We start from the raw sequence: 18,777 nt of genomic DNA on the forward strand, positions 1-18,777 counted from the left end.
AGCGTCCTGGCCGCGGGGGGAGCGCTGCCCCTTCAGCCACGGGGCGGGGGGTGGTGTCAGTGCCAGGAAACACTGACTCTCTTTAATCACTTTTGGATGAAACGAGAAACCCGTTGTCCCCACGTCCCTCGCCGCCGCGGAGCCCGTCACCTGTGGGGGAGGCGGACCGCAGTGCGCCACGGCGGCGTGCCGGTAAGTCTTCGCGGGTGTCACCGGTGGTGACAGCGCGCCGTGGGCTGCGGCAGCCGTCTGTGGGCAGCGGGACCACGGGCCCGCTCGCCCCTCGCTGCCCGTCACGCGTGGGGAACTCGCCCCGCCGGGGCGGCCAGCGCGCCGCATCGATTTCTCGGCGCTCGGCGGCGCTGCCTGGCCGCCTCGATGAGCTCGGCGCTGACTCGCTGCTGCCTGCCCGCCGCCCAGGAAGGCGCTGAGCTCAAACCGGCGGCCGCGGCCCAGCGGCACCTGCGCTCCCGCCGCCCGGCCCGGCCGCTCCGCCGCTCAGGTAACGTGGGAGGGGCCCGGCGGCGAGCCCACCCCCGGCAGGGACAGGGCAGGGTGCCGCGGGCTGCCACCGCGGCGGGCGGGCGGGCGTGCCCTGCGGCCTGCTGCCCCCCCAGGCCCGCGGCGGGCCCGGGTGCGGGCCGGGCCTGCCCGCTGTTGCCATGGCAACGCCGGGGCCGCGCCGCTGCGGCCTGGCCGAGCCCTGCGGCTCCAGGGAAACGCTGCGGGTCGTTCCCTCTCCCGGGGCTCCCGCCCTGACCGCGGGGGTCCCGCCGGTGCTTTCCGGGGGTTGTGGGGACCGGCTGAGGAGTGCGGGGGGCGGTGAGGGTCCCGGTGTTAAACGTGTCGGTTTCCCGGAGGAGCGGCACCAGGGGCCGGCCCAGCCCGGGGCTGTTTGTCCTCAGGCGAGCCCGAGGGTGTTTGTCCTGACTCCGGTGGGAACTGCAGCCCTGGGAACTGGTCCCTTCCCAGGCTCTTTCAAGCCTGTGTGTCAGGAGAGCCCAGCTGATGGGAGTGGGGAGCACGGAGTGTGTGAGGTGGGTGTGACTGTCCCTGTACCCCTTTAGATATCACTTCATAGGATGATCAAGGGAAATTATTCGTATAGAATCTTTCTTTCCCAGCTCTTGCTGCCTTTTCTCCCGAGGAAGAAGCACCAGGACGAGTGGAAACGGCCTCAAGTTGTGCCAGGGGAGGTTGAGGTTGGATCTGGGAACAATTTCTTCCCCAAAGGGCTGTGGGGCATTGGAACAGGCTGCCCAGGGCAGTGCTGGAGTCACCACCCCTGGAGGGCTGGACAGACGGACATGAGGTTCTCAGGACATGGGGCAGTGCCAGGGCTGGGGAAATGGTTGGACTCAATGATCTCAAGGGTCTCTTCTAACTGAAATGATTCTATTCTGTTTTTTCTGCCTGTGAAAGTGTGGGTAAAAAGGTATGTGATTTGGGTTCTTCTGATGTGCATTTTCTAGCAGCAGTCCTTTTTGGTATTTTCATTTTTTGAACAGTTTAGCTGTTGTAATGATTTGAGACAAATTTTAAACATGCAATTTTAAGCGGTTCAGCGGGATCCTTTACCTTATGAGTGAGAAATGTTTACAGCTTGATTTAAAAGAAATACTGAAAGCTGCATCGTCAGGTTCTGATAAACTTAGTTGTTCTGTAAGCTTATTCTGAAAGCAAATTTGGAGCTGAAAGCTTATTTAGAGCAAATGATGATTAATTAACGCCCTTAGTGAACCTGCTTGGGCTGATCAAAAATAGGAATGTTTGTAATTCTCATTGTATGGAAAGTGTAGTTATGTAGTGGAAGGCCAGCTTGTAGGATTAAGAATTATTGGGCAAAAGGTGGCTGGTGGAGGGTGGCTTTTAGCAGGTGAGCACTGTACAAGGGTCTTAGGCCTCGCTTTAAGTCTGTGCTTTGCTGTTGGTGTCCTGAATGACCCTGGGCAGGTACTGTCTCCTTGAGCCTGTTTTTTCCCACATTTAACTTTGAAATCTAAATATTTGAAGCTCAGTTAACCAATGTTGTTATTATAAATTGTCCATTCATGATTTTGAATCGAGGCAAACTTTCTTTACATTAAAAATTATTTTGAAAAATAGCGTTGATTTAATTGTCCAAGAGGACATCCTTTCAGTCACCAGAAGACTGTATTCGGGTATGTTTGGTGTCTGTGTCTGGTTCCTATGGGACAGCTTGTAAGAAAGTAACCAAATTCCCGTGGTTCTTTGATCTCTAGGCTTTCTCCTGAGGTGCCCCATTAAGGGAGCTGTCTCAGTAGATGCCATTCACATGTTCCTCCTGTAGTGATCTGGAAATTTGGCTAAGGGAAAGAGACACCACAGGATAACTATGTAAAATCAACAACAATTCAGGCTGCTGAACTCACAAGTACACCCGCCTTATTTCAGGATCTCGTTTGTAGAGGTGCCACATAAACAGCGCAGGTGGTGAGTGATTATTGCAAGTCAGTTATAATCAAAGTCTCTTAGTAACTAACAAACATGAGTAGTTTGGATTTTGTGCTGAACAAATGTGGAGGTTATTTGGTCTTCATTCCTTCTGGCTAATGATGATAACTAAGTATTATATTGTTTAACTGCCTGCTGCACTAATGCTTGCTGGATAACAGCCTCTAATTAGAAACACCCAAATGATATTATTTTCTTTCAGTCTACAGCAAATACTGTAATAATTTGAAACTCTTGTTTGAAAATATGTATTAAACACTTGAAATAATTCTAACATCTATGGAAAAGATCGAACAGAGTCAGATCAATAAGTGTATGCTGCTTACTCCATTTTAAAGTGCACCTTACTCTCTTTGAATAGATTTTTCTAGAGGGGTCTGTTTGTTTCCTATGCCATTTATCTTTACATTTTGAAATGCAGGTGAGAGGTTACTTTGCTCTTTGCAGGTGAGCTTGATAGCACCGTTTCTAACTTTGCCCAATGTAAATTGTTGGTTTAACATTTTTGATGTTGATGTTTCAATTGGCAAAATGCATGTATGGGAGTATAGGCTTTGTTTTCATTTCAATCAAAGTGTCGCAGCACCAGTTTTCAGAAACAAGACTTAAATTAAAAATAACTTAAAAAAACAAAGGCCTGGAGACCTGTCTTTTAGATACTCCAACACACTTGTGCTCCAGGATGGGGACTTAAGATTGATCAGCTCCAGCTGCTAGTCGTTCTGTTGAAAAGCTGTTCCCTTTCACACTAATTGCAAGCCTTCAAGATGTTCCAGTTCACAGACATTCACTGTAGAGCCTTCAAAAACACTTGAGCAGCTGATGAATTTGATGTTGTGTTCCAGCTCAGGCTTCAGTGTGAGTTTCCATGTAGCTGCTGTGGGTCCTTGTACCTTGAGGCAGCATCTTTGGAATTCTGAGTGTTCCTTTGCTGTTTGGCTTAGTAGTTTGATCGAAATTCAGGAGCAGGTGAGGGAATGTGCCAGGAGAGGATGAGAACCACGCAGGGAGAAGGTTGGGGCTGGCTGATGGGATGAGCCTCACCCATGTGCTGGTCAGACTGTCTCCCCACGAACGCCTGGGATGTAACTGGTGTTCTAAGTTCAACTGAATCTGTTCATTTGGTGTTGGTGCTTGTTAATGTGCCTCTATCCTCCTCTGCTCCTCCTGGTATTGCTCCTTAGTCAGGATAAAAGCCTCTTGTGTCTCGTCAGGCACTGAGAGCTGTATCTTCATAGATACTGGCAGGAGTGTATCGCCTGTTGCAAATACACATGGCTTAGTTTGCCTGAGAAGTAGAAGTACGGAGCCTTAAAAACAGGTTCCCCGCTGGCTGTAGGGGAGAATTCTTACATCACTCCTTTAACTGTCTGGTGCGAATCTTTGTGCTGGATCTACAGACGTCGTATGGAAACAGCCAGGTAGGAACACCCCATGAGATTCAGCATATGATGTTGTGTAATGAGTCTTATTTTTGTTCTGTTTGCCTTTTTCTTCCCTCATTGTTTTTCTAATTAAGGTTTCGTGAGTGATCTCAGTTCTCCTCTGTGGTCTGTAGGTACCGTTAGACATTCCTGTTGGTGAGAGTGGCACATGGACCACTGCTGACCCGCCAGAACAGCTCTTCTGTGTGTCGGGATTCAGCTGGTGCGATTGATCAGTGCTGGCAATGCCTTTTCCCTCCTCTGTTCTGGATTATGGAGGGAGTGGGCAGTAGGCAGGGAGAACATTAACCTGTTGTAGGTCTTGATAACTGACTACTCTCGAGTACTATGTTTATAAGAGGTATATTTGCAGGAAAATGTGTGCTGTATGCTGAAGGGGTGGTCGAAGAACCCTGGTGCGAGATAAGCAGTTGTCAGACAAGTTTATCGGTTGCCTGTGTATGTTCAAGACATCCCTGTAGGAGACAGCTACTAGGACTTGGCTGTCCAACTTGCTCCAGCATCAACAGTCTGCTCCTGGCAACCTCTTTTCCAGTGGCAGCTCTAGAATTTGCAGGGCATCGGTCACCCCTGCGCCTTTGTCCTGTAGCTCCTCTGAGGCTCAGGTGTGTGCGGATGATCTAGGGCTTGTCCTGGCATGGTGAAGGGCCGTGGCGTGCAGTTCTTCTTTGATCCTGATGACACAAAATTGAGATGTACGTAGCGTGTTTGGCTAGTTTTATATGCTGCTCAATCCAGTTATTTGTCCAAACAGGGGGAAAAAAAGACAAAAAAAGGAAGTTAAACAACAGGCGATATGTATGCTGAAGTGTAATGCTCTGGCTCATAACGATATCCACATCGAGTGGTGAATATCTCAGCAGAAATGCCTTTTGTACTCTTTGTTTCTCTGGTCTTTTTCATTAATCTTGCTGTCATGAACTATGGTCTGTGAGCTTTTAACTTAAAATCTGTGTCTTGTAGTTTCATCTTTCTGAGCAATTCAGCTTATTTTAAGTTTGAGATTCAGGCTCATGTTCATTTGAAGATTGTTCAGTCAGTGTATATTTGAAGAGCTTTATTTTACCGTTCAATAACTGTTAGTGAGATTTACAGAGCGCCCAGGTACTACGAGGGGAAAACAGAATGACTGCGCAAGACGGTGTGTTGATATAAATTGGCATTCCTCTACAGAACCGTAAATTAAAGTCATAGTTCCTTAAATGAGATAAGAGTCTGTAGAGTACTGCCTGCCTCTTTTTCAAGACAGAGTGTGGAATAATTTTAGGAAGATGATAGAAATAACTGCATTTAAAACATAAATCCTCTTGCATAGCAGTTCACCTAAAATGCTTCCGGTTTAGGCGCACAGAGATTTGTTGGTTAAGTTGAATGTTTAAAATGCTTTGTTTAGCTTGCTAGCTGAAGGGCGGGTTCTAAAGGGTTGAAAACAAACTGTTGAGAAGTGAAGTGCGTATACAGAGGATTTAGTGCCGCAGAGCTCAGTTGTGACTGATTTGTGGGCACTCCTGGCTGCGGAGCGGGACGGGCAGCCCTGCGTTGCGCACCGAGGAGCCGACTGCCATCTGCGGACATTCGGACGTGAGTTTATGTAGTGACTTATTTGATTGTGGCAGTAAGTGATCTCCTGTGAACATCAAAGAACATCCAGGTGCTTACGGGACTGTCTTGTATTTTGCGTTAAACAAGGGTTAGATAAAATATGGAAACTCTCCAGAATTTGGCACTTTCTGGGAGAATGTCCCTTTGGCTCTTGCCTTGTATGTGCTTTACTTTCCTCACCCGGCTCCCAGGCTCTGGCAATCCTTAGGATGAGCTTTACTAGCGTGGGAGGAGCAGGCCTTAATTTGACAAGCAAACCTGCATCTCTGACATAGTCTTCAAATTCTGTCCAATGCAGCATCGTCTGGATAATTATTATATTTTGAGTGTAGCCACCTTTGGGAAACTCGGTCACAGTTTGCTGACTTTGCAAATCCCACGCCTGTTTGTGGGTTTGGATAGATCAGTGTAGGACTGTAGCAAGTATGATTGTGTGCAAACCAATTTTAGCTCTCCTGGGAACTTCAGGGTGAAAATATCGGTGGCTGTGGAACTAAACAGGATTTTTGCTCAATCATGGATTTTGACCAAAGGGCCTAACGTAATTGAGACTTGTACTGGCATGTAAACCTTTTGTGAATTTAAGTATGAAAGTACTGAACTAGAGCACAAGTGTGATGGAGCGGCTGAGGGACCTGGGGGTTCAGCTGGAGAACAGGAGCTGAGGGGAGGCCTTCTGATCTCTGAACTGCCTGAAAGGAGCTTGGAGCCGGGGGGTCGGGCTCTGCTCCCCAGGAACAAGCGCCAGGAGCAGAGGAAACGGCCTCAAGTTGCACCCGGGGAGGTTGAGGTTGGATGTGGGGAACAATTTCTTCCCCAAAGGGCTGTGGGGCATTGGAACAGGCTGCCCAGGGCAGTGCTGGAGTCACCATCCCTGGAGGGTTGGACAGACGGACATGGGGCAGTGCCGGGGCTGGGGAACAGTTGCACTCCATGATCTCGAGGGTCTCCTCCAACCTAAATGATTCTATGGCAAAACGTATCCTGGATCTGGCTGTTGGGGTGGGTGTTAAGGACTGAGGAGCTCCTGTTTTCCCAGTGCAGCAGCAGCCAAGGAGCCTTGAAATCCCAGCCTGTTCCGTGCAGAAGGGCTGAACTGGCCTGACTGGGGGTCTTGAAGTCCTGGGTGGATTGAGCTGGTACTGCTGGGACAGAAAAAATAGCTTTAAAACATGATGAACATTTTGCAGCCTGAAAACTGGAGAAATACAATGATTCTTTAATTGTGAAGCAATGAATCTCATCTCCTGGGGTTCCAAATGAAGATAATAGTCATTGCAACAGTTAAGTGAATGGCTCGTTTGTTTCAAACCTGATATCAAAGTGTGAACACATTGGCAATCCAGAAGCATTTCTGAAGTTTAGTATTTATAGGTCAGTTTTTGGTATAAAGGAATTTAAAATGGAGTGGATCTAAACTGAGAACCAAAATCAACCCAACTCTAGTTTAAATTGATATTAAAATAACTTTCTAGATATTTATTTTCTCAATGCACATTTTAATTATAACAAGTAGGACAAGAAATTACATTATTTTAATTGCACGATATAAAAACACCTGAAATGAGTCACATCAATAGACTTTGTTCTGTTGATTGTGTAAGTACTATGGATCTTCATTTATAATAGTAAATGAAATATTAAAGATGCTGCAATACTGACTGCATAGCATCTGTAAGTGAAATATCAGATACTAGAAGTATTTTATACATTACTCCCCAAACTTCTGAAAAAAAAATATTTCAGGCAAAAATGTAAAAATAAGTTAAAATATGTTCTGATATGTAAATGATTTTATATGTACGTTTGTGTGTGTTTAAATGGTTGTAGAATCTTTTGTGAAAGTCTAGAGCAATAATTTCATACCATAAATTAGTTCAAATTTGCTGCCAATGTTCCTTGGTAGCATCAATTTGTTGACGTCTTATATTTAAATCTTAATTATTTATTTTTTAATTGCATGCAAACCAAATCTACTCACATGGTAACGTTTTAAAAGGGTACAACCATATGTTTATTGATATGTGTACCAACATGACTTGTATGCGTTATAGCACCGGAATGGAGATCCAAGACTTGGTTACAGTTTAGCACTTTTGTTTTTCCGTAGTTTAGAGATGGGCCGTCACTCCTCGGACACCGAAGACGAGAACAGAAGCAGGAGGAAGAAGAAGCACCGCAGGCGTTCGTCTTCCAGCAGTTCCTCGGGCAGCAGGACGTACAGCCGCAAAAAGTCCGGAAGGAAATCAAGGTCGCGCTCTCGAGATCTCCAGTCTCGTTCTCATTCTTATGAAAAAAGGTGCATTTGCAGTCATTTACTGTCTGCTGCAGTTGTTAACAAATCGGGCTCTTCCGTGTTACGTGTAGTCAGTTTTAGGTTGGAATTTTAAAGCAAAGTTTGCTCTGAATCTTGGAAAATATGGCAATACTTTCACTTATATTTAAAGCAAAAAAAACCCCAAACCACCACCACCAAACCCAAACCACCTTCACCCCCTCCCAGAATCCAGAACCAATGTGTATGCAGATCCACAGGTAACTTCCTAATTAAAACAAACAAAACCCAACCAACCAAAATAACTTTTCCTTTCTCTTCCTTCTAAAGAGTGAATTTCTAATATCTTTTTGGAAATGGAATAGCTCATATGTTAATACCGGTTGGAAAAGCAGTTGCATTCAACTAGTTACAGACTATTCTGTGTTACTTTTTCTGTTATAATAAACCAAGTAGGTCTTCCTAGACAACAAGGTAGATTTTCTCAATAGAAGACTCGAGGTGATTTTACAGTAGGTCTATAAATTTGCTGCAACAGCCATTTTTCACCATTATTCTCACTTTTTTTAATGTGTACAGCACGCAGTAGTCAGCCAGGTGTGTAGAACACAAATCGTGTGGCTATATCTATCTATATCTACCAAACTTTTCTTGACCCAACATCAGATTTCTTTCATCAGAGGCCCCTTTCAGTACCTGACCTTTGCAGACCCCATGGTTGTGTCTGGGCCTGACTTGCAGTGATCTTGGAGCCAAACTGAACCGCTGATGGTTGATTTAGAAAATACTCCTGGTTTTTGGCTGCCCTATAAATATATTAGCAAGTGCTCCTGACAAACCTTTAGCTGGCGGAAGAGTGTGCCTTTGAGAGACAAGTTGGCTGGTTTTGGGGGGTTTCTTGTGTTGTTTTTAATTTCCATTTCCCCTTTCTTCTGTTCGTGCTTAGCATCTGCACGCAGCCCTCAGGGGACGCGGGGAGATGACATGGGCGGCGATGCCAACAATCTGCCGCTGACACGCAGCTCTGTGAATCTCGTTAGGCCGGTGCAGGCATGGCTATCTCGCAGATAAAACCAGAGCTCCGAGGGAGATTAGAGTCTGGACCAAGACCAGTTGACTTCAGTTGAATCCAGAAAAGGGGAAGGTGTCTGCTTTTAGGATCTGGCACCTTTGCTCTGCCCTTAGTTTAAGGTGTTTGCCCCTGGCGGTTAAGTCACTATTATACGCTGAGGTCCTGCTGGATTTATCCCTGACCTGTAAGAATCAAAAGCAGAAGTCTCTAAGATTATTATTCTTCATCTTTGTTCATCGGGGACGTTACATTCCTTTTTGAGATGAAAACCTCTTCCTTGCTGGTTAACCTATAGATCCTTCCCGGTTTGGACTCCTGCAGTGTTGCTAGTATGTAACACAGCACCGTTTTCCCTGTGTTAGATACACAGATATCGTGTTGACCACATCCTGAATTACAAAAATGTGCCCATGTGGTGTTATATTTTAATATTACTCAAACATAACAAAGTCCCCAAAATATGGAGGTTCCCATAAGGATTGTAGTTGTTCTTATTTAGCTGTTAGGGAGATGGAGACAGAGAGGAAGTTTGACAAAAGATTGAGACTTGGGGGGCTTTGCATTGGTTGGTTCAATTTATATTTAGTATATTTAGTATTTATATTTATATTTAGTATGTATTCTTTTGCTTTTCTCCTATCCGTATAGGAATTTATTATTGGAATAAATGAAATGGGGAGGCTGGGGGGAAGGGCCGTACTACTCTGGCTCCTGGCTGAACTCAGGAGAATATTTCCAGGCTCAAATGGAATAAATTAATACTGATTATTTGATTACTAATAGTAGTTAAAAAAAAAAAAAAGAGGAGGATCAGTTTACATCAGAGCAGAACAAAGATTGTGTATTGTGGACGTTGGAGATAAGAAATCTGTAAGTTTATATATAGAGAGACACAGGAGATATTTTTGGGGTACATAAAATACATTTCTATGTTTCTATGTCCCTTTTAAGTAAACTGTCATTTTTTTATTTGTTTGTTTTTCCAGTTTAGTTTGTTGGGTGTTTTGAAGGGCTGGTAGGATACTAATAGCCTGGTTTTGTTGCAGACGCAGACACAGGTCGAGCAGTAGCTCTTCATATGGCTCGAGAAGAAAACGCAGTCGCAGCCGATCAAGGGGCAGAGGCAAATCCTACAGGTCTCAAAGGTCGAGATCAAAAAGTAGAACAAGAAGGTAAGATGATTTTTCTAGGAAAAGCAGTTATTATTTATACTGTAAAAACATTCACTTAAAAACTCCATATAGCTACTGGGTTTGGAATACAGCAGAAAAAATGGTTGCAAGGAAGTCACTTGAAACTGTGCCTAATTTGAAATCTCTGTGCTGTACTTTTGATGTACTAAATATTTAAATACGACTGGTGGAACAGTTCATTTTGAAGATAAGTTACATATTTTGCATTTGACCAAGTGCAGAAAACATTAATGAAGTCAGCTCGGTTTACCTGTAATCACCTGAAGACTTGGGGCAGGTTGTGTTTGGTGACTGTTTCCCATAATCCCCATGCGTAACATTGGCCCCCTGAAGATCACACTGTTATTTTCTTATCTGTATTTCCCTCAGAGAGAGATGAGGATTTAGTTATGCACGTTTCTCTTAATATAATAATATAAAGATATCTGCGATGCTGAAATTTTTTATAAATTGGCTTGTGACAAATGGATATTTTCAATAATAACCATAGAGGTTGAATGATAAAATCTGCTTCATACTTTTGTAATTAAAAGAAGCTCAATTTGCGTGTGTGCGTATTTTTCAATTAAAAAGTTGAAATAAAGTTCATCCCTGAATATCGGAATTATCATTAGCATTTTCAATTGAATTTAAATTTGTTATTGAGTGTAGGAGGCAGATCAGAGCTTTGTTGGTGTGTGTTTCCGGATCTTCAGGCAGGTGATTTTGTGTACCTGCACCAAGACTTGAGCGAAACATGTTATTTTCACATACCAAGCAGAGCTGTTGCTTCTAAACCTTGAGAAATGGTTGTTGAAAGATGTGAATGTTTCACTTTCTTTTAGTTGTGTTTTCTCATGACTTATTCCCAGCTGTTCATTATAAGAGTTTCCTGGACACTTCTTGCTACGGTGCCTCTGTAGCAGCAATTTGGTCGTTTAAACTGTTTGATCTCTCTTTGAATGTATCTGAGCCGGAGACCCCGGATCAGCCACTGTGCTGCCTGTAGAAATCCTCCTGTAAATAGCCACTGCTTTTATAACCAAATCAGCTTTAAAACAATGAGATGTGTGAACAATAAGGTGAAAATGAAGGTGGTTTTCAGTATGTCAGATATCCAGCACTGGGACATGACTTAAAGGTATTTGTTTTATTGTAAGGAGTATAAACTGCAGATCTCATTAGACATAGTCTAATGGTCATCTTTTCTGAGGGCTTTCCTGACGTTAATTGTAATTTCAGTGTATGGAAATTACGCACCTAAAAACTTTAAAAACACGAGTACTGCGTGTTTCAGTTTGTGCTGGGAAACACTGTGTATAAAATATTTTACGTATAAAATATCCTGGCTTTTCGGTACTATAGCTCTGAAGGTATAGCTGCAGGTCACTTTAAATGATATTACTATTCACAGCTATAGTTCTTCAGGGAACATATTTATAAATAACATCCTAAATTATAACAGAAGAGTCTTTTGGCATGTTAAAATCACAAAGTGAACATGTTTAAAGCATAAAACTAAACCCAAAAGGACACACTGAATCCTTTATTGTATTTTTTACAAGTCTGCTCTCTGCTGTAACGTTCCACTGAGGAGCTGTGGATTAATCTTATTTCTGGCGAAGAGTGAAACCGGCAGCAGAAGCTGCTGCCAGAGGCCTGTGTTTGCTGTTTGTTGGTGCTGAGGCAGTTGCGGTGATGCTAAATAGAATAGTCGCTTTTTTTGCTACCTCAAAATCCGCCTGGTGCTTTCGACTGAAGGCATGAGCAGCTTTCCTAGCAGGACCCAGGACGTCGTGAGATTGTGGGGAAAAGAGGGAATACGATGCAGGGGTATTAAAAACAATTCCAAAATGTATGGCTTGAAAAGGTGATCACGAAACGAGCGTTTCCTCTCTCCTGCTGTAAGAGCCGGGGCAGGCACGCGGTGAGCAAAGTCCTCGTCAGACCCACGGCCACGGTGCTTGTGGGTCACGTAATTACGCTGTGGAAGCCCTGGCTGTTGGAGCTTGAAATGAATTTTAAAAAGCAGTCAGACAAGAAAAATCCATTCAAAGCCGTTAAATGCCAAGAGACGATATTTGTCTTAGGAAATGTCTGTATTTATAGTGCTGAAGTGCAATTTTCATAAGAATCTGGCATCTGCAATTCATATTTTTGCTTGGGGTGGGGCAGCTTATTTTCAGCTGAGTTTCCCAGGTACGTACTGAAGCAAACACTTACAGAAACTGGGTGATAAAGTGCCCGGGAGCAGCTGAGGCAGCTGCCTGGTGTTAGTGCAGTAACGAGGACCTTACCCACCAAAGCATTTGCGGCCATCTCCAGCTTCCGAATTGCCAGCGGCAGGGAGTAAAATCCTCCGACCTGCAAGAACGGGCAGCTCGTCTCTGCTACTCACAGTTGTAACGTGGCTGTTCTACCTGTAGGACTCAGCAACTCTGAGTTTCTTTTTCCCCGATGGGAATGGGATTGCCACTAGTTCCCAATAGGAAGTTAACATCCATTACGTGGTGTCTTCGAATCACTAATTCAGGTAGTTTGTTTTACAAGGTAGCGAAAACATTGGTAAAAATATATGTGACTGTAATGTAATTCTTTTTTTTAAATCACTTTTATTCGAGTGAATGATTTACAGACCTTCAACTGTGTAAAATACTGAAAAATCAAGTTTCAATTGGAAAAGTTGGATTTTTATAACGACGTGTTTAAAAAGCATTTTGAGCAGCTATTGCTTGAAACCTAAAATGTTTTTTTTTTTTGTACTTTGTTTTAGAAGATGAGAAAACTTGTGCGTATAATAACTATTTTATTTTAGATGCGTTTATTTTGAGTCAAAAAAGTGGGGCTTCCTAGTAATGCTATAAATTTAAAGCTGTCCTACAGCAAGACAGTACAATGCAAATATGACTTAATAAGATCACAAACTGAATTTCAGCGCAACAACCAAGATTTACATTAAATTAGGAATTTTAAAACCGATTTAGTTTGTTTTACTGAGCATTTGCTTAATAACATTTCGCCTTCCTGCAATCTTTTTAAAGCCAATAATTCGTCTGTGAAATGCAGGCGCATCCTCGGCAGAAAAATTGAAAGCAACAGCTCACTTTCCGAAACCACACGTAGAGTGATAGAAAGAAATATTTCAGCCCTGCGAAATTTAATAAATCAGCCCATTTCCTAATTTGATCATATTAGATGCTGATGTGGAAGAAGCATTTCAAATCCCATCTCCTCATTAATATACATCAGGCTGGGGAATAGGCCGGGATGCTTATGCAGAGATGTCACCGTTCCCGGTTCTTAGTTTACTAAGTGGAACAGGTTGATGCGATACCGGGTGCTATTTGTCAATGTCTCGCTAAAATGGTTTGGGTCGAGTTATGGAGTCCAGAAAGACGGCGGCTGATAAATCAAAAGTGGATTGAGTGGACAGGAGGCAGTGATTGATACCGTGACAGGATATGAAGAAAGGAATCTTGATACCAGCACGCGCGATATTGAATATGAGAAGGAAAATGGCCCTGGAGTATGGATATTATTCAAGGAAATGAGAATAATAATATCATCTTGAAATTATTGCTGGCTGAAGATTAGGATAGTTCTTATTAGAATATTATGCTTCTCCGGAATGGAGAAACTCGGATTTCATATAATTTCTGTGTGGATAGAGTCGTGTTAATATTTTCAGCCTTTTCCTCGCGATTGTTCTGCCGGTCGAGCGTATATGAAAATAACTCGCTTCCCATCAGGGCTCGTAACACAAATCTTTTAATTCATGTAGCTTTAAATAGAATTAACCAAAATACCTTAACCTTTATTCCCTGATTTCATACCATTCAGTGATTATCGAGTATTTCCCTATAATTGCCTTTAAAAGTGCAAGTTTGTTTTTTATTGTCTGCCAAGTGCTTTTGGCTTTTCCCATTATGTTAAACTGCAAACTGCTGCCTTGAAATATCTTTAATGTGGTTCAGCGTAGATTGCCACAATAACATCTATACATCTATAGCCAAGAAGGGAAAATCTCATGCGTTAAGTAATCCTGTTTGTAGGGTCGATGCCTTTGGCCTGTCTGTGAAGGGAGTGTTTGATCAGTGCATTTTTTTAATTATTATTTTTAATTTCCCAGTGTGTGTGTGGGGGGGGATTACACAGTTACATCTTATTTCTTTACCATTGTTCCCATCTAATGGATTTAATATCACAATGTGTGCATCCGATGGTGGTCCAGCCGCAGGGTGACTCGCTGCTTTTGGGTGGCTTTGCAACAGTCTTGGTTTTTGGTGTGAAAAGCAGCTTGTTGACCCAAGTTGCCGTTATCCCGGCAGTGTAAACTAGAATTAATTTACGTTCAAGCCTCGTAGCGTTCCAGGATTCTTTGTGTTTAGCACTTAGTTTGTCGTAATTGAAAATAGGTTCCTGTAGTGATGCCGGAAGAGCCACATGAAAGAGTCTTTAAATGAATAATAGTAAACCCTCACTAGTTTATTTCAAATAGTGCTGTATATATGTGCTGAATATTTAGGTTCACAAATGCAGTGATCTCTAAAGATAGTGTAATTCGTGTTTTGTGGTTTATGACACACAGTGATGGTGGAATTACAATGAAATAATTCCCCGCCACCCCTTTCGGCTGCATTTTCGGCACCAGCACCACCAGCCGTTGGCTTTGCTCCGTTCTCAAGAGGCTGGAGCTCCGTTCAGACACTCGTTCACTCCCGGGACAAGCCGTAAAGCCTGGCTTTGCATCGGGGCTTTACCTGTGTTCTTTATAGCCTGATGTTGCGTATGGAAGGTCTTGAGCTTTTTGGAGGTTTCAGGTTGAATTACCGTCAAGAGCCAATCATCTTTTGCATGAAGGTTTGGGGTTTTTTGTCTTTCAGAATTTTTCCTTTTTCAATATCTTCTTAAAAATAAATCCATTATTAGCAAATATTTTAGTAAAGAGTCAACATTGCACAGTGGAGTGTTGTTTGTAAGACTTGTCCAAGATATGAACAGTGGTAGCGTTGATTGCTCTTGTATTTGCATTGCTTGGAATGGTGAACAGGAATGGTTCTGGCTTCAGCTGGTCTCTCTTTTCCATATTATTTTGGTGTGGTATATTCATGTGTTGGGGTCTTTCCAAATTAAAACCCCGGCCTAGCAGATCTTACAGCTGATAACAAGTGTCAGATCAAGACGTAATCTGTAGGAACTTGTGTTCAAACCTTCCTTCGATTTGCAGGCTGTGTCTGTCTGTCCTGGTCAGCACACGCTCATGGAGAACTTCAAATAGATTAGTGTTGAGTTTTAATTATGAACAACCTCAAGAAGAAGGAAACTGAGGAACCAGGCTGGGCTTGTCAGCGCTGAAAAGCTGTCGAAACCTGTAACAATTGGAAATACCTCCGTTGGAAATGGATCCAAGGATTTTCCAGAAAAAAAAAGTCCTATAAGAAATCAAGAAATGCTATTTAATCAGAATATTTCTTTTGAAATGTTTCATTACTCTTTTTTATTTTTGCCTGGTAGTAGCTACTGGAGTTACCGTTCTATTAAAGTTTTGATCTTTAATTCTGTCCTTGCTGCACAAATTAACACACGTGCAACTAGATGTACAGGCCCACACGATCAGGTGAGAAATCAGCATAAATATTACATATTTTTCTCTCTTACCGGTGGGGAAGGGGAAGTTTGGAGTCTTCAGTCCATGCGAATGTGTATAGAATTAAGGTATGGTAATATTCCTTTCCTGAAACTCCCAATAAAGGTTTTGGGCAGGGAAGAACTAGTGGAATTCAGATGACTGAGTTTGCTCACATGATCTTTAGCTTTTCTGTGGATGGCAACATCGGATCATACTTCTTTTTCCCCACAATAAATCAAAACCTGCAGTTTTTATTTAGGATCTTGTTGCATTACAAGTTGTATCGCCAATAGTCTCTAAAAATATTTTGTAGCTATAACAACGGCCTTTTTTTCCAAAGGAACGGAGCAGTTTGTCTCCGTGAGCGCGCTGGGAAGCGGCAGCCCGGCAGGTTTCCTAGAGCAATAACCCACCCGTGAGCGCGTTACCCACATCTAATTGACCGCTTTGGGAAATTAAACTTCATAAGGCGGTGCCAAGGGCCCTCAAGTTATCAATAAGGCCAGAGAGCTGCTCGTGACAGTTGCTTTGATGCCTTTCATTGGTAGACAAACAAAAAAGCTTTAAAAAAAAGATATGAATGCATAAGTGCTGTTCATTTAGAGCTAAGTATTGAGTGTAATTACATGTAAACTGTTTTTTTCCTAGAGCAGTCCAGGTGTTCCATACACAGCATGTTTTTAAAGTATAATTCCTTATTTTTCTAAAACCTTTTTTTTATTCTCGCTTTGGAAAAGGGTGTATTTGTAGGTTGGTGGGTTTTCTGGTGTGGTTTTTTTATGGTCCAGATTTCTGTTTGGGAAAAGGTACTCAAGCAGATAAGAAGAATATGATTCCTCTTAGTCGAGAGCTGACTGCTTGATTTTGATGTGTCTACATTCTAAACTACTACGTATTTTTAGTTGTTTTGTTTTTAAATCCTCTTTTTCTCTGCTACCGAAGTCATGGCCATGAAGTAGAATCTGTGGGGTTGTGTGTGCCAGCCAAAGATCATTGTACAACCCTCATTCCGCTGCCCTCTTCCCCACGGGTCTATCAATGGATTACGGTTGGTCCCCAGATTCCTTGCCATATTTCCACGTTCATGGATTGGTTACCACAGTCCTTCCCAATTATCTTTCTCTATTACTCTTGTGTTGTTACATTCAAGTTGCATGAGGGGCAGTTATAACCAACCACCATGGATCGGGGGCAGCAACATCTGGAGTGCTCTGTGCCTGGTGCTTTGCTTTTCTCAAACTAGAGGTTAAATATGTTGCTAGAAATAGATCAGGTCCTGGAAAAAATTACTAATGAGACAGATAAGGTGTTGTTCATCAATAATGTCTTGTCTCTGTGGCTGGAAGCTGGAATTTCATGGGAGCCAGGACCTGGGACCTGTGCCTGCCTGAGCTCTTTTCCTCCAGGTATTACGGTTCTTTGCTCCTCGCTGTGCTCTACGCCATCCCAAATCTTTGTAGCAGACATGGTAGCTGCTAACTCTTGCTTTTGAGCCTTTCTGTTGTTGTTTTGAGTTTCAGAGATGGTCGCCCCTCTGTATAAATCAGCATCCATGCCCTGGAATTCTTTGGTCGCCGCTTTTGTCCTCAATTCCAGCCGAAGCCGCCGCTCGGTAGCGTTGCTGTCCTCATCAGCAGGACAGGAGCTGCTGCATACAGCACTTTTGGTACCCTTGTACAAATTTTATCCCATATAAATCAATTGTATTTCAAGATCCAGAGAGGCAGTTGCCAGTTTTTGTTGCTATTATAACCAAAAGGTGCTTTGGGAGCAGGTTCATGCCAGAGTAAACCAATTAAAGTTGGGGTACCGTGGCACTTCCCTGACTGTCCCTTCACCCTTTAGTGCCTGTTCTGGTCCTCCCACCTCTGTGTTCTGAGATATTTCGGTGTGTCGAGCTGTCTGAACGTTCCCTCTCGCTCCGGTTCAGTGAGGAGCGAGAGAAGAGGGCAAGACACCCACATACGGAGAATGCGGGTTGGGGAGAAAAGGGTCAAACCCGGGTTGTTTGAGTCGAGATCAGGTGGGAGGCGATTGTAACGCTGGAGTAGCACTGTGAGCAGGGCAAGGGGCCGCTTCTTAAGGCACCGTGTCTCCCTGAAATGCAAGAGTATGAACGTCTATAGGTAATAACTCTTCAGCTGGTCCGAACGCAGGTTTATTGGTATAAAACTTTGGCTGTATCAGCACTGATGGCAAAGCTGCACTTGATTGCAGGGATTCCAGGTTTTACCAAGGTGCAATGTTAGAGGAAGATGACTGCAAACACCTGATAATTTCAGGCATAGGTAGAGCCTTTGGCTACTTATTGTTAAACTACCGTTTAAGTAACTACCTGAGCAACGTCTTTTACGTTAAATATGTGACCACATAAGGAAAAGGTGTTAAAACTCCTATTTGGTTTTGCACAACGTGACTGGAGAGAGATGTATTTAAATATATCTTAAAAAAAAAACCCTGAAATACAGGAAAAGATAGGAGGTTAATATCGACACCTTAATATTAACTGTGACTTAAATGTTTTGCGTGTACTTTTAAAGATTCAAAATAAAGCAAGTTTTCTGCAAGTTCATATGTGCATACCTCCAAAATGCCGTGTTTCATGCGCTTTCAATGTGGACTTTCCTCATCCATAAACAGGGTTGTAAAATATTCTTCAGCTGCAGTTTTCGTAGGATTGTGACAACTCCTAGTGAGGGAAACTGCAAAACTCCTTGGCTTTAATTCTGTATCACCGATTTACGTCCTAGAACTGAAAGCAAGGGCAGTAGTATGTGTGGGTTTTGTGTTTTTAATAATGGTGCATATACTGTTAAATATCCATTTTTCTTTTATAGCTTTTGCCTCTCTTACACAGAAACATGAAGGGGTAAGCTAAATGGTAATAGAATTTAAATTAATGTGCGGCATAGCACTCAAAATCTGTTAGCGGTCTGTATCAAAAAGATATGCTAAAAGTTTTCCTGTTAAAGCTTCTTGATTGGAGAATGGGTAAAGCAAAAAACCCCTTTTCCTATTTTTCTGCTATATAGTCTTCTTGAAGTTCTTCCAAATTAGATTTTAAATGCCAATTAGGAGGTTGAATATACTAAAATAAAAGCAAATAC

General features: G+C 43.0%; 1 protein-coding gene across 3 annotated transcripts in view; it reads left to right on the forward strand.

The window, feature by feature from the left end:
* Window positions 1-376: 376 nt before the first annotated feature.
* The window catches only part of RSRC1 (arginine and serine rich coiled-coil 1), a 127,730-nt gene continuing 109,329 nt past the window's right edge, over window positions 377-18,777 (forward strand). The window contains exons 1-4 of one of the 3 annotated variants that reach the window (XM_082057143.1): window positions 407-502; window positions 6,713-6,805; window positions 7,633-7,821; window positions 9,916-10,041. In XM_082057143.1, coding sequence (XP_081913269.1) covers window positions 7,640-7,821; window positions 9,916-10,041 — 308 coding nt within the window. In that variant the 5' untranslated portion in view covers window positions 407-502; window positions 6,713-6,805; window positions 7,633-7,639. Of the gene's footprint in view, window positions 503-6,712; window positions 6,806-7,632; window positions 7,822-9,915; window positions 10,042-18,777 lie in introns of all 3 variants that reach the window. The other 2 variants (XM_082057142.1, XM_082057144.1) reach the window with 2 other exon arrangements.

This window comes from Streptopelia decaocto, assembly GCF_964273445.1.
Source record: "Streptopelia decaocto genome assembly, chromosome: 6".
NCBI classification, from domain to species: Eukaryota; Metazoa; Chordata; class Aves; order Columbiformes; family Columbidae; genus Streptopelia; species Streptopelia decaocto.